At 56.2% G+C, this 14,712-nt stretch overlaps 1 protein-coding gene across 1 annotated transcript; it reads left to right on the top strand.

The window, feature by feature from the left end:
• The first annotated feature begins 693 nt into the window (after window positions 1-693).
• On the top strand, window positions 694-14,616 carry RELL2 (RELT like 2). Its single transcript, XM_080353253.1, has 8 exons — window positions 694-1,180; window positions 4,107-4,320; window positions 5,982-6,047; window positions 6,123-6,189; window positions 6,516-6,704; window positions 10,935-11,496; window positions 13,583-13,625; window positions 13,992-14,616. Exons 1-7 carry the CDS (start codon window positions 893-895, stop codon window positions 13,622-13,624), a joined length of 1,428 nt encoding a protein of 475 aa, XP_080209379.1. The 5' UTR covers window positions 694-892; the 3' UTR covers window position 13,625; window positions 13,992-14,616.
• Window positions 14,617-14,712: the final 96 nt, after the last annotated feature.

The raw sequence follows: 14,712 nt of genomic DNA on the forward strand, positions 1-14,712 counted from the left end.
CAAAGAGGAGCAGGCAAAGTGCAAGGACCGCCGAGGGACACACCAAGAGCTGGCTGAGGATGGACACCGCAGCAGATCAACACCGGCTTCTCAGCAATGGGATTTTCATGTTGGGTAACAAATGTGTGGGAGGGAAACCCCTTGGTGTGCAGCAATGGGAGCTTTGTGCCTGCATGGCTCAGGGTGCGTGGGATGGGGCTGGTGGGGTGGCATGGGGTTTTGGGTGCTGTGCTGGTGAGAGAACCAGTGTCAAGGTGCAATTAAATCGTGGGATTATGAAATGATGCTTCTGGCTGACTCTGCCACTCACTGCAGGGATGCTGCTCCCTCTGCGCTGCTCCTCGTGCACGTTTCCCCTTAGGATGCAGCTCCCCAGCACAGAGCAAGGGTGCTGCGGGGAACGCTGGGACCCTCTGGCTCTGACCACACAGGTCAGGGACACTCAGATGCCCAGCCCAATGGGCACTGAACCCCCCCACCCACCATCTTAAATAAACAAGTTTTAAACGTGCTGAACAACAAGGGTGTAGCAGCAAACGTGTGGTGCGCGCTGACGTCTCGGCAGGGTCTGCGTGCTCGCATGACGATCACCTGGTCGTTGCTCCGCAAGGTGCTGCCACCAGATAACGTCCGTCCGGGGCCACCCGAGCGTCACGGCTGAGCTGCCTGGCTGGGGAAAAGGGGCGAGGAGGAGAGAACACGTCCCTGCCTCCAGCGGGGATCGCTTTCCCGTCTCAGCTCGCCCTCCGGAAGCCGGTTGCTGCTCTGGACATCTTCATGAGCCTTGGAGCGGTGCAGAGAACGTGTCAGCCAGGGATATTTTTAGATGCTCTTTGTGCTCAGAGAGCAAAAACCTGCTGTGGTTTAAAGGCCATTAGCTTGCTGGGGATGGATGAAAAACTTCAGTAAGGGCTTCAGACCCAGGGAGATGTTTGAAATAACCAGATGTAGCATTTTTGCAGAGATGATGGCAGTTTTTGGGCCGAGCATCATAGCAGAGACCCCCGGGAGCAGCCTGCGCATGGGATTGCCACAGCTGGGCAATCTGGCCTGTTTAGCTGCCACGTGGACACCCAGTGGGGCCGGGGCAGCCAGTCCCCCGAGTGGGCATGGTTGCATTGTCCGTGAGGTGACGTCTCTTGTAACGGCTGCGGAGGAGGCGGAAGAGAGCGGACGAGAGGTAATGTGGCGATACGCTGGGACCAGAGCTGGCTGCAGGACGAGGCGATGGGTGACGGTGCTGTCCCTCCACCCTCTGCTCAGTCACTCCATTCCCTCTCTCTCCAGCCACCTCTTGACCTGATGGCTTAAGATTTAAGGGCTTCAGGCAATGTCATGAGAGGGACTGTAGCATCAAAGGTCCCTCCAGGATTCACGCCTGCACCTGTCACAGAGCCCAGAGTGGGTGACCTGGCTGGTCTCAGGACAGAGAGGAGCCATGGTGTCTTCTTTGAGTCACCCAAGAGGTGTTGCGTGGGACAAGGCTTACGGTCCGGCCATCAAAGTGTTTGTGGGGTCCCACAGCCGGATGAGGATCGAGCAGCCCCAGGGGATGCTGAGGCTGGGGTGGTGGAAGCAGGATGGAGACCAGGGCTTTGTGATGCCCAGGAGGAGCACTGGGAGGAGAAATGTGATCAGCTGGAATAACTCAGCTGTGGAGCAGGGTGGGAGCAGCATGACCGTAGCTGAGCCTCCTCCTTGTCTCTGTACACCCCACACAGGACCAGAATTTGTCTCCAGGTGGGTGGCTGCACTATCCTCCCTCTCCCTGTCCTGCAGCCCCTGGGGCTGTGGAAACGCCTCAGCACCGGGGGCTGTGGGGAAAATGGGAATTTTCCCTTGGAGCCGGGAGGGCCAAGAGACCTGGGCTCATTTCGCCTGGCGCAGGGATAGGGCGCAGCAATGCATCGGGTGGGTGGAAATGCCTGGGGGGAGAAAGAGCGATTTATTGTGCAGGGCAACGTGCGTGGGCACGAGGAAAATGGAAATGAGCTCACCATGACTGCATCCCTCTGGGGCTCTGAAACCGAGACCCGCAAGGTCCCCTGTTTCAACGAAACAGGGCAAGGAATAAACTACCTTTAAAGTCTTGATCAACAGAGACTTGCATGATGTCGCAGCTTGTTAGTCCAGCACCAGGAGACCTCTCCCCTCCTGCAGCCTTAGCAAAGCATGGCAGGGGCAGTCAGTCTTGCTGCCCGTGGGCTTTTCTTGCCATAGTTGGTCCACCTTAGGGCCTGTCTCCCAGCCAGGACGATAGACAGATGGGTGGCACCTTTGATGTGGTGACATCCCAATGTCATGGTGATGCAGGAGGCTCCTGGGTTCCTGAAGGCTGACTCTTGGTCAGTTGTGGGGAGGGACGGCAGCTCTCATCATCATATAGTTGAAAGCCTGGAGGAGTCTCAGGTTGCCACATGGCAACATGGAGCGTGGTGGGATAATTACCACAAATTAATGTGTATTTAGATAGACACTTAGTTCAGGAGAGGTGGGGTGGGAGGGATTTCAAGGGTTGTCTGTGCCTCTCAGGGTCTGGATGGAGAACTGATGGCCCAAGGATGGAGAGGAACAAACCTAATTTGCAGTAGCTAAGGGGAGTTGGGTGAAGCCTCCCAGAGTGAGGATAATGTGGTGGAGATGGAAAAGGACGTCATGGGACCACCACAGCTGGAGACTTCAAATGGCTCAGCCAGCCCTTTTTTAGGAAGGAGGGAGAGACAGTTGGCTTGGGGAAGGGTGTTGTATAGTGGGGTCCCTTGAGGCTCCTTTTATACCATCTTCTTGGTGCTGTGATCGTGGCGTGGGTGTCTGTACCCCTCTCCCCCCACACATGCCAGTGTGGGACCAGTCCTGGTCTTGCTGAGCCCCACTTCCACCCTTCTGTCTGCCCATCACAACTCAGTGCTGTAAAAACTGCTCAGTGTTTTGGAAAGGAGGGTGCGGGGGAAATCGGGGCTGGCTTACGTGTGGGAGAGGTTATTCGCCCCGGGGCGGTCAGCAGCTCGGCAGCACCGGCTTCCCTGAGCAGCACTCCCGTCTGCTCCCCGCTGCAGCTGCTGCCGTGTCCCTCGGCTTCTCTCCGCACCTTCATCCGCCAAAACCACTTCGGAGAGATATTTTCCGGGGTCGGGACAGGCGGGTGCTCTCTCTCGCTGGCAGACGGCGGCAGGCTGCCGCGGCAGCCGCAACCAGCTTGGCTCCTTCCAGAGGAAGGAAGGCAGGAGGGAGCCGGCGGGCCGGAGGATGCTCGCCGCGGTCCCCAGCCGCAGGGATGCGGGGTTGCTAGGAGGCAGGTGAAGGTGAAGAGAAGAGCGCTGCGGAGCACCGCAGGCCCAGGTACCGCCGCAGCAGCGGGGACAGGGGACAGCCGGGGGCGGACGCTGCCTGTGCCAGGAAGCGGAGCCGGCAAGTGGCAGCTGAGCTCCGAGCCTCCGGGAGAGGAAACCGGGAAAGCCCAGGGGAGCCAGGGCGGAGGGAGTGAGCTCGGTTCTGCGGGCGGACGATGCGGGAGCTGCCGGCCGGCTCGGCCCTCTGCCAGCCGGGCTGCCGCGGCTCCCTGCCTGCCCTGCCTGCGCTTTTGCCTTCTCTGCCTTTGCCGGCGGAGGCCCTCGGCTGTGAGTAGCAAGGGATGCGAGGGGGAGCGGGTCTGCGTGGTGCGGAGAGGAAGGATGCTCATCCTCCCACAAGGGCGAGAGGGGTGATGCCGCCAGCCGCAGAGCCCGGGGAAGGCCGGGGGACCAGTGCCCTTGGGAAGCCACCTGCAAGGGACATGGGAGCAGCTCAGCCTGGGGCTGGGCAGGCCTGAGGGGATGCTGCTACCGCCACTGCTGCCCTTGGGATGCCTCTTGCCGGGTGCGTGCGGGGCAGCAGTGTCCTTGGGAGACTGCGCTGAGCCACCTCCAGTCTGCCTTCTCCTCCATGGGAAACCCCCCACGTTGGACCCTGTGGGGCAAGAGATGAACCCTTAGCAGCCCACCCCGAGCTGGGGGCTGGTTCTTGCTCAAGGAGGGCAGGAGGAAGAGGAGGATAAGGAAGATGGGCATGGGGAGCCTGGTGGGGGGGTGAGCACTGAGGTCCCTGAGCCACCTTCCCCCTTCTCCTAGATCCGCATGTCAGACCAGAACAGCACGGACGATGGGGACTCAGACCCCCAGCACAGCCTGTCTATGGTCTTCCTCCTCGTCCTCGTCTTCTTCATCATGGGGCTGGTGGGTTTCCTGATCTGCCATGTCCTGAAGAAGAAGGGTTACCGGTGCCGGACCTTCCGGGACGAGCTCGACCCAGATAACAAAGACGTGCTGGCGGAGCTCCAGGCCAGTGAGTGCTGGGGCGACGGGGGCTCAGCGGGGGCTTGGGCGCTGCCTTTCGCCTGGGGTGGATGGATGCTCTTTACGTGCTCTTCTGGGCTGGGGCTGGGAGGGTTTACCTGTTATGTGCTGCTGGGTTGGGAAAAGGGGATGAGAAAAGCGTGATGTTCCATGGGGATGTGTGGCCTGGAGAGGCCTCTGATGTGCTGGCTCTGCAGGCTGTCCAAGGCTGGTGGTGCCAGGGAGGTGGTAACCAGCCTCTGGCCCTTCCCAAAGTGGCATTGTCACCAAAAGGAAATTCCAAAGGCCAGGACTGGCCAAATTCCCAGTGCCTGAATTACAGCCCCTGCAAGGAAAGCATGCCCCAGCCAGGACGCAGGTTGTCCCTCTGCCCCTTTGGCATTAGGAGGTCCAGCATGGGGCCAGCATAGTGTTTGCTATCGGTCATGTCTTCTTCTAGTCCCTGTTGTATTCAGGCAGGCCAGAGGAAAAGGGGTGTTTCCTTAGGACCAGTGCTCCACGCTAGAAGGTGACTTTTAGGGTTTTTTCCATCACTTCAGGCCGCCCTAAGTTGCTCTTGGGTAGTTGGGTTGGGAAGTCATGGCAACATCAAGCATCGGTGCAAGTTAGAGCCTGATCCAAGCAAGCTCTGTTGTTTCATGGTTTCATGAGTCTCTGCTGAAATGGAGAGGATGTGTTCCTCCATCTGCCTCCTTAGCTGAAAATGGCCAAATGGTGCTGCATAACTCCTCTGGGTCCCCTGTGCCACCGGCAGTGCTCGGGAGGAGCAGCAGCAGCTTCTGTGGCCACTTCTCGTGCATGGGAGGGAAACATGACTCCTCCAGCTCACCCATGGATGCAGCAGGAGCTTCCAGGTGTCCTTAGATGTGCTCCTCTGGCTTTAATGACTTGGCTGCATGTACCATGGAGACAGTGTCTGAACTTTCCAGGATTGACCTTGTCTGCTGGAGATGCCTCAGCCCAGGGAAGCACCTCCATGGACTTCCAGGACCATGGTGGCAGCCCTTGACCATGGTCTTTGAGGCAGCTGCCTGCCAGTCCACAGCTCTGACCTGCTCACAGGAACGTGGAACACTGCAGACTGGGCTGAAGGTCTAGCCAGCCAAGCCTCCTGCCTTCAACAGTGGCCAGAGCAGGTTGTGGTGGATGCTGGGGATGAACAACACAATGGAGCAGTCACTGAGCCAAGTTTCCGCAGCATACTCTTTGAAGCTTCTAACAGCACGTAGCTCAAGGGCTTTCTCCATCAGAGGTGGTTTCTCCATGTTTAGCAGGCTCCAGCAGGTTTCTTTCCTGTGAACTTGTCCCGTTTACCCTTGGAGACTTTTAGCACCTGCAGCATCCTGCCGCCAGGAGCTCCAGGGCTGGACTGTCCCCACGAGGAGCCTCCTCTTTCGACTTGTTTTGAACCTGCTTCTGACTCGTTTTTGGTGATGCTCCTCAGTTCTGAAGGAGCTACACCATCCCCGCCTCCCTCCACACATGGCTGCTGGTTTAGCCATTTCCAGAGTAAGGGACCTCGTGTTCCCCAGGGGCTTCCCAGTGTGACGTGGGACATGAGGCTTCTCCAGCCTCTGTTGACGTGGCTGCTCCTCGGAAGGAATTGAGGCTCTGAATCTCAGCCCTCAGAGCCACATTTTCTCTTTTCAGATGAAGAGGAGGAGCTGAACGAGGACACTGTGGAGAAGATTGTGAGATGTATCATCCAAAACGAAGGTGAGCATTTCCTATGGCTGACCTGGAGACGTGCTGACTTTTGGCTGACACATTCCCTTTTTCCTCTCTCTTCAGCAAACGCGGAGGCCCTCAAGGAGATGCTGGGGGACAATGAAGGGGACATCCCACTGCCAGTGCCCAGGTAAGGGAAACTTATACCAGCTTGTGGCTTCTGCAAGGTAAGGGAGAAGCCACCTTTGGTTATCACCTTGATCTAGAGATGTTGCATCCAGCCCCTTTTCAGCTCATTACAAAGCATCTTTCCAACAAGAAATCCTGCTTCTTCCAGGGGTTGTGATGAGTGTTTCATGGCACTGTCATGGGGAATGAAATAGATCTTCCTTATTTCTGTCCTCACAGGAGGTCCCCTCCAGAGCTGTTGCTTCTCAGGGCTTGCTGCAGTGAGGCTGCACCAAGGCTGGGAAGTCTCCAGGTAACACAATCAGTCATGTCCTTCTTCTATTGCAGCCTCTGTCCTCACCGGAACAGCCAGGACGGGGGCCCACCCCATCACCATACGGTGCATCTGGGCTCCACGCAGGCCCCCTGCATCCACTGCAGCAAGAGGAAGAGGCACCCACTGCATCGGCAAGGACGGTCCAAGGAAGGCAAAGGCAGGATGCATCCTGGAGAGACCACTGTCTTCTCAGTGGGCAGGTACTTCACTGAGCCTTGCCAGACACTGCTCTTCTGCTCTGATGGAGCATCATGGAGACTCTTCTCACCTCCCCTCCTCCTTTCCCCTTCCCCACTTGCCTCACGCCAGGCACACTCTTGCTCTTCCCCATTTAGATGCCCCAGTAGTAGCTCTGCAGCTGGGAGTCCCAAGGACCCAAGTGCTTCTTGCACCTGGAAATACCTGTGGTACATGGCAGGCCATGGTGGCTTCCCTGCTTCTCTGAGAAGGTGGACTCAAGCCCAGGTTGTCCTGCCGACTCAGTGCTGGGCAGAGCCCCAAATCCACGTCCTCTCACAAGCTGCTCTTCCAGATGTGTGCAAGCTCTTGGTGCCCGACAGGGCCAGTGACCCCAGGTTTTAGGGATTTCATTAGGAGGGGTAGGAGGTGACAGTGAGTCCCAGGAGCAAGTTACCAGCCACCACCATCAGAATATAAGAGTGGCTGTGCTCCTCCAGGTCACTGCCTCCAGTGATGACTGTAATTAGATGACACAGCAGGAATAGAAGGGAGTGTACCTGATACTTCCCACAAATACTACTCCAGACTCACCTCGGTCTCACCTCAAGGGACTTCCCGAGCTGCCTGTGGTCTCTGTGTGGTCAGTAGCCTTCGGTACAATCTGCAGTCTTGCCCAGGTTGCCTCGTTCCTCAGCAGAAAGGTTTAGTAAGGTCTTCCAGGGCTCAGCTCCCTACTGCAGAGGTGACCAGGGCAGAGTGAGAAGGAACTGCTGCTCCCTGGATGGCCATCCTGCTGAGACACAAAGCTCTGCTGTGTCCTGATCCTGCAGCGGGTCTTCATTCAGGGCCTAAGCTTTGATGAAGCTGCAGGTTGTCGTCCAGAGAGACAGTCCTTTCAAGGTGATGTTGAGCCAGAGCAGGCACCAGGGCGTGGGGTTTTTCCTCCATCACAGTGAGAAGTCTCTGTATGGAGGTGAACTGGAGGCTTTATGGGGAGCTGGTGAAGGGGACAGACACACCAGGCCTCCCCATGCTGAACTCCAGCTAAGATCACACCTTCTGGAGACTGACAGCTTGCCCATTGCCATCAGCTGTCCTTGGTTAAAATGGTGGTATTTAGTAAGCCAGATCTCTTCACTGTTGTGGAGTTGCAACTAATCTCATTCCCTGGCTGGTGCCCAGCTCCATCCACTCCTCTGTGTCCTTCATCCATGCTCTTCTCAGTCTCCTCTCATGTCTGGGTTTTGGAGAAGGTGTTCTTCTTTCCTAGAGGCACCTTCCTTCAAATCTTCTTTTTCTCTCTTTATCTTTGTTGATATCCCGTATCACATTGGCCTTCTCCACGGGACAGTAATTGCGTTTCTCCAAGGTTGTATTTTAAAACTTTCCACTTCCTGAATCTCCTTGGTATAAGGTCCAACCACTGAGGGTTCTATGTGCCCTGGAGGTACAAAACTACCTCCAAATTCTGATTCTCATTTCCAAGCTAGCCCCTTTGCTCTTTCAGATCCTGGACGACTTTTCTGGGACTGCCCTTGCACTGTTTTATTTACTATGAACATCCTGATTCACAAAGTACCTTGATCCATGAGTGATTCACCTCTTGAGTTGCAATCTTTAGGTCTTGTTCCTCTCCTTTTTTTGCTATTGCTTTTGTCTTGGATGTGTGTTGAGGTTTAGGTTGCGGGGTGACAATAAAACCCTGGCAGATGTATTGTTAACCTTCTCTCCCCCTCACTTCCCCCTTTGGCCCCTTCCTCTCCTCCCTTCCCACTCAGCACAGGCGATCGGGAGGGAAAGAAGGACAGAGAGAAGAGAGTTGGAAAAATTAACAATGTTTTACTAATGCTACTAATAAGAATAGAGAAAATAATACAAAATATACAAAACCAATCTTGAAGGTCTCAGCAACTGCAGAGCCACCAACCAAAGTCCTGGACTGGACTCTGCAGCCAACCGGAGCTGGATTCAGTCTCTCACTAGGCCTCAGTTTGCAGGGACGACTCGCAAGGTCCTCTCCTAATGTTGCCATAAGCAGAAGGGAAAGGGGACGAGATCCTCGTGATCTCCCACTTTTATATGAAGTATTCACGTGAATGGAATGTTACACACAGTTGGTCAGTTTCTTGGTCACCAGTTTCTTGTTGCCCCTCTCACGAGATGTCCATCTGTGCTTATCAATAAGTTTGCATTCCATTGCTATGTCTACCAAAACATGTATCTGGTTCTCCAGGAAAATGCAGCTAATATGAAGCTTTACCTGACAGGCAAATTCACTAAAAGAGAAACTTGGTTTTTAACAAAACCAGGACAATGTGGTAGTTGAGACTCCAGCTGCCTTCCCTTTTATCTACAGCTCATTGACTGGGTCTGATCTGCAGCTGGTGGGCACAGGCTCAACGCTAAAGGACTAAGATTAGTGTAGATCTGTACTTTTATATTATTGAATGACTTACCATTTATCATAGAGTTCTCCTAAACTGGTTGTTGTCAGTGGCAGAGCTCGTCCACCAAATCTTCATGTCTGATCCTCCATCCTTTGCCCGATCAGCCACAGCATGACACGTCCTACTGAACCAAACGCCCCAGCGATGCTGCCTCGGCAGACAGCGAATGTTCTCCTGCCTTTCCCCCCATCATCCAGAGGCTGGTTATGTCACCTCTTGTGCCCCCATCAGTCTGAACCCTGTTTGCTCCTTTGAATTTATTCCCAGCTCTTCCAGGCGGACATTGCTCAACCGAGAAATGGTCCTGCCACTCATGCCTTCTCCCTGTCCCTCTTGGGACTGGAACATTCTTTGGCCTTCCCAAATTGCAGAACTGGTGCCTTGTCTCCAAATATCTGGATAAACCTGAAAGGTCACATTTGCTGCGGCTTGGCCTGACCCAAGCAGTCCTGTGGGTACCTTGTCTGGAGGATTTCTCTTCTTGATCCTCACAATCATGAGCATCACTTCCAGCCGCAATGCTGAGGGGCCTGTACTGTTCACAGACAGTGGTCCTCAGTCTGGTGGTAGTCTCCTTCATCTCTAGCACCTCACCTGGCATCTGTTCTTATCTCTTGGACCATTCTCCTCACCATCTTCCTTCAGAATGGCTGCACTGACACAGCCTTGTTCTTCTCTCATCCCCAGCTTGAACTTTGCTGCTTAAATTATATTTTGCCCTGATGCTGACTGGCAGCTGAGCACCAGCAGAGCCAGGGCTGTTTGCAGCTTCTTTCTGTGTGATTCAAGCGCAGTGAGAGCAGCTGCTGGGTGAGTCATGGGCTGCATGAGGTCTCTGTGGTGGGACCATCGTTCTTTGACTGGTGGACACCAGCTCACCATGGAAGAGATTTCCCATCTGCTGATCCAGCAGTGGCTTGCATTGCTGATGAAGAGGAACCACAGTGTTAGTCACAAACAGCTCACTTGCAAGTCAGACTTGTAGGTTTGCCTATGCATTACCCCTCACCAATCAACAAAAAGTTATGGTAGATCCCTAACTTCTCTCTTCTCCCCAGTTGCAATATTGTGTCACCTCTGATTGTAATGCATCCTTTGAGGGTGTCAGACCGACTTCTGCATCTGTTCTCCTCCCTATCCTGGAGCTCTGAACTGTTACCTGGTACATGGTGGAACCTTGGTGAACAACCTTGGTACCATCCACTGCTCCAGGGGGTGGCGCACAGCGTGCTCTGGCAGATTTTAGCCAAACAGCTCCTCCTGCCTTTTCATCCCTATACCCAAATAAAGCTCACCCTGCTGAAACCCTGTCCCTGCTTTCACTCAGAGTGTACTGCTTGCCATAAATGCTGGCTCTCCTTGTCCTGGTGGTGGTTGGTCACTGGATGCAACATCCATGCGACTCTGCATGGACGTCCCTTCCTCCTCAGGCTCTGCCAGTTTGCTTTTGCTTGAATTGACACCTGAGTTCCTATACAAGCTCAGCCAGGTTGTATCTCAGAGTATTTTCAAGAGTTGCAACATATCTTGCTGTAGAGAGGCCAGGCTGGCAGGGTCTGTACTGGCCAACATATGGATTTACCTTTTCTACCTTCTCTATTTTTTTTTGCCATAAAAATGAAGGGGAAAATGGGTCCAGATCAGAGTGGGACAAGGCTAGAGTGGGGGTTCAGTGGTGTTGAATGGGTCTGAAAGGCTGGAGATCATCACAGTGTAGATCCAAAGCTGGAGGTGCAGGCGAGATGAAAATACAGCTGGGAGAGAGGAGGGAAGGGATTTTGATCCATTTTGTCCCCATTGCAGGTTTCGTGTTACACATATCGGGAAGAAACCCACTTTCCACGAGCAGCAGGATGGTCCCCTGCCTGATGGCAGCCGGGAGCCCAGCACGGAGGAGCTGGAGCCCAGCAGTGACCGGCTCCAGCGGGAGCGGGCTCGCAACGGGACTGTCCCCATGGGTGGCCTGCAGAACGGAGCCGTCCAGAAAGGCGCCCAGAGCAGCAAGGGTGGGGAACAGAGCCGCTCCACCACCCCAGCCCCAAACACACCAGCCAGCTCCAGCACTCGCAACAGCCAACGGGCGGGCAAGGGCTCCGGCACGGCGGGGTCGCTGCAGGATGCTCCCGGGAGCACCAGCCGCCAGAGGAAGCTCCTGAGCCATCGAGTGCTGGGAGGGTCAAGTCCCAGCATCCCAGGAGAGCTGGTGCAGGAAGGAGCCAGCATCTACCTGGAGGAGATGGGACTGGGGTCGGCAGATGAAGTGTCGGATATTCATGGGAGCCTGAGCCTGCACGAAAAGGCTGATGAGTTGGGGAGGGATGATGGCAGCAGGAAACAGCCCGGAACAGAGGACATGGGGCAGCAGGTAGGTCCCTCATTTTTCTTGTCCCCATGTGGTTCCCTGGGCTGGAGGGCTTGTGGCACAGCACCCCACGTCCTGCTGCCAGTGAGATTAACCAGCTCAAGCGTGGTGGCATTGCTGTGCAGTGGGGACAGGAGCACCAAACTTGTGTCAGGCTGACTGAGATTGGGACCTGTCCTGTCTTGACAACCCTGTTTCTGCTTACCTTTTTTTGGTTGCATTTACCCATCCATCTCCATGTCTGGAGCATGCAGAGTCACCATGACAGCTCCCACCCTGCTGGTACCTGCACTGCGGGGAAAAGGCAGGTCACTGACTTGCATGAGAGATGCTGCAGACCCGCTGCCAGCTGCCCCTTGGGCAAGGGATGAGTTTTCCTTTGTGGTTGGGCTCTTTGGGGACAACCATTGTGATCACCTTTTCTTGACCTGGAGGAGGTCTGCCACTGCACAGGGCTTGATCTCCCCAAACTATAGCTTCGCTGCAGTGCCGGGGCTCGCTATGTCCAACAATACGCAAGCAGGGCCAGATGTCTCCAGGAGCCTTTCTCGAAGTCCAGGAAATGGTGATGCCAACTGGTTGTTTCTTGGTTGTTCTTCCTTGCCCTGGAGGGGCTGGTGCTCTCTGTGCTCAGGGGGTAGAAAGGCCCAACCTGGCCAGAGCTGGGGGGCTCCCAACACCCCGGTATCTCCCAACCTTCCCACCTGACCACTTTGCTGGAGGTGTCAGAGAGCTCCAGGGCAGCAGTGGAGAGGACACCACCTGCTTGGTTGTCAATGGCCCCCAGTTTGGGGGATTTGTCCCCTGACACTGCCTTCAGGCAGCTAATGAGGCCATTGGTGGTGGGAGCAGATACCCAGCATGTTCACTCACCTGCTCACATGCGGTTCTGCGGGTGAGGAAAGATGATTTTCATGGCAGGGGGCTGGGGGAAGGCACCAAGAGCCGTGTCAGCCCCCTGGGGACATGTGCATTGAGCACTGGGCTCACCCCACAAAGCCAGCACCAGGGCACACGTGGCAAAGCCCTTGGAAGAAGAAGGAAGGAAACAGTCTGGGTAAGAATCCAGGTGTGTTCTAGAGCCAGAGGTGTGCCCTGGGGCTGCTCTGCTGGAGCTCCACCAGTCCTGTGCAGGGAGGTGGGACAGGGCAGGACTGGGTCATTGTGGCAGAGCCTGGGGAAGGTTCCTCACCAAACATAGGCTGAGGAACAAGCAGGAACTTGCTGTGCTTATTGTTTCCCTCTTCTTGCTTTCTGGTGGCTGGGCTGGAATGTTTGAGCTGTTTGTGAAGGGCAGCTCAAGGCAGCCCCACAGGACAGAGTTGATGGGCTACAAGACCTCTAGAAACCTGAAGAGGTGCCTACAGGTCCTCCTTCCTCACATGGCTGTGGTCCCTCTGATCGCTGGGGCAACAGTTACAGGCAGGGCAAGCCCAGGGACATGTGACTTCTTACCTCTTTATCCTTCTCCTCTGTGCCACCAGGCTCTGTGCCACCAGGCCTCTGTGCCTTGGACCCTGCACCAGGTTTTGGGGTGTTGCTTTGGTGTGCTCCAGGACACAGGGTCCCTGGAGAACAACAGTGGGACATTTGTCACCAAGCCATGGCACCACTGGACCACTCCCTCATCTCCCAGGTCCCAGCCGGGGCCACCACAAGGGTTGTTAGATGCTGCTTAATATGTCCTACAGGTGATGGTGAAGGACAGAGGAGATGGCGTTTGGGCTGTACTCAGCTCCTGGAGCCTCAGGGGATTCTGTCCCCTGGCCCATGGGTCACTGCTGTGGCCAGCAGAGACCTGGCCCCCTCCCCAGTATCTCAGTCCTATGGTAGCACTGACATCCACATCCCTCCTCTGTAGTTTCTTCCTGAAGAAGGAATTTTTTGAAATAAGGGTGGTGAGAGCCTGGCCCAGGTTGGCCAGAGAGGTGGTGGATGAACCATCCCTGGAGACATCCCAGGCCAGGCTGGACGGGGCTCTGAGCAACCTGAGCTGGTGAAGATGTCCCTGCTCATGGCAGGGGTGGCACTGGGGGAGCTGGGAACGTCCCTTCAACACAAATTATTCTGTGATTCTATAATTCCACAGGAGCCCAGCGCTGTGATGCAGGACCGAGGAGCAACTGTGTGACGTGAGTGTTTGTTCCCAGCCCCTGGGGCAATGGCCAAGGTGTTTGAGGGGGACACACTGGTAGTGCCCCTGTCCTGGTGGGTCACAGCCTGGTGATGGAGAGAGGGTGAACCCTTTCTCCAGGAGGGTCAGCTCCCAATGCACCAAGTCCTGCATGGGCAGGTGCTCTTGCCCATATGCCCAGACACAGGCAGCGATGCCCATGGGCAGCCGGGCCCACTCTGGGCAGACACAGGGCCAGGACAGCCTGGCCATGGCCATGGGAACAACTCCCATCCTTGCCTGGAATGCCATGGGGACAAGCCAAATCCTGGCTGGGGCTGCCAGAGCTATGGGGACAAGCCCCATCTTGTCCCTCTCCCCCCAGCTCCTCTCCACTCCCGGCTGAAGCGTGGACATGTGGCCCCCAGCCCCCACACCGGGCTGGGGGCTCTGCCGTGGGGGGACCACGGGGCAGCCGGCCCCAGCCCCGGTGGGCAGCTACGCGCTTGGCATGGCCGGAACGATGCGCCGACATTATGGACAACTGCACTCGGCGCCAGACCTCATCCCATTGGCAATAGGTACCCGACTCCTACCCACCGCACCCCGGACAGCCCCCCGGGGGGACCCTTGGGCCTGGCAGGAGCAATATACCACCCAGTCCCTGCTGCCCACCCGGTCCGTGCAGCCCCCAGCGCTGGGGGAATGATGCACCAGAGGAGGTTGCAGCCAGCGGCAGTGACAGAAGCAGCGGCTCAAGACCCCCCTGGGGCAGGGGGTAGCACCCCCACACGCACTGGCACGTTCACTGCAGAGCGCAGCCCCCCTGGGCACCCCCACCACGTAGAGCAGGCACAAATCCTGCACCGGCACGGAACCCCACAGGGCCCTGGAGATGCTGGCAGAAAGAGGAGCCCCCAGCCCCACCCCAGCACAGGGAGGGCCAGAACCTGACCTGGGGGGGCAAAATTGCACCCCGGCCCAGCCAGCAGGCAGCCCCAGGGCCCCCGGCGAGCTTTGGGGTGTAACCGCATTGTACATAGACCAGCTCAAACCATTAAAGCTGCTGAACCCCTCAGCAGAGGCAACTGGCTTTATTGGGGCAC

Source organism: Nesoenas mayeri (genome assembly GCF_963082525.1).
Source record: "Nesoenas mayeri genome assembly, chromosome: 14".
Taxonomy (NCBI): Eukaryota; Metazoa; Chordata; class Aves; order Columbiformes; family Columbidae; genus Nesoenas; species Nesoenas mayeri.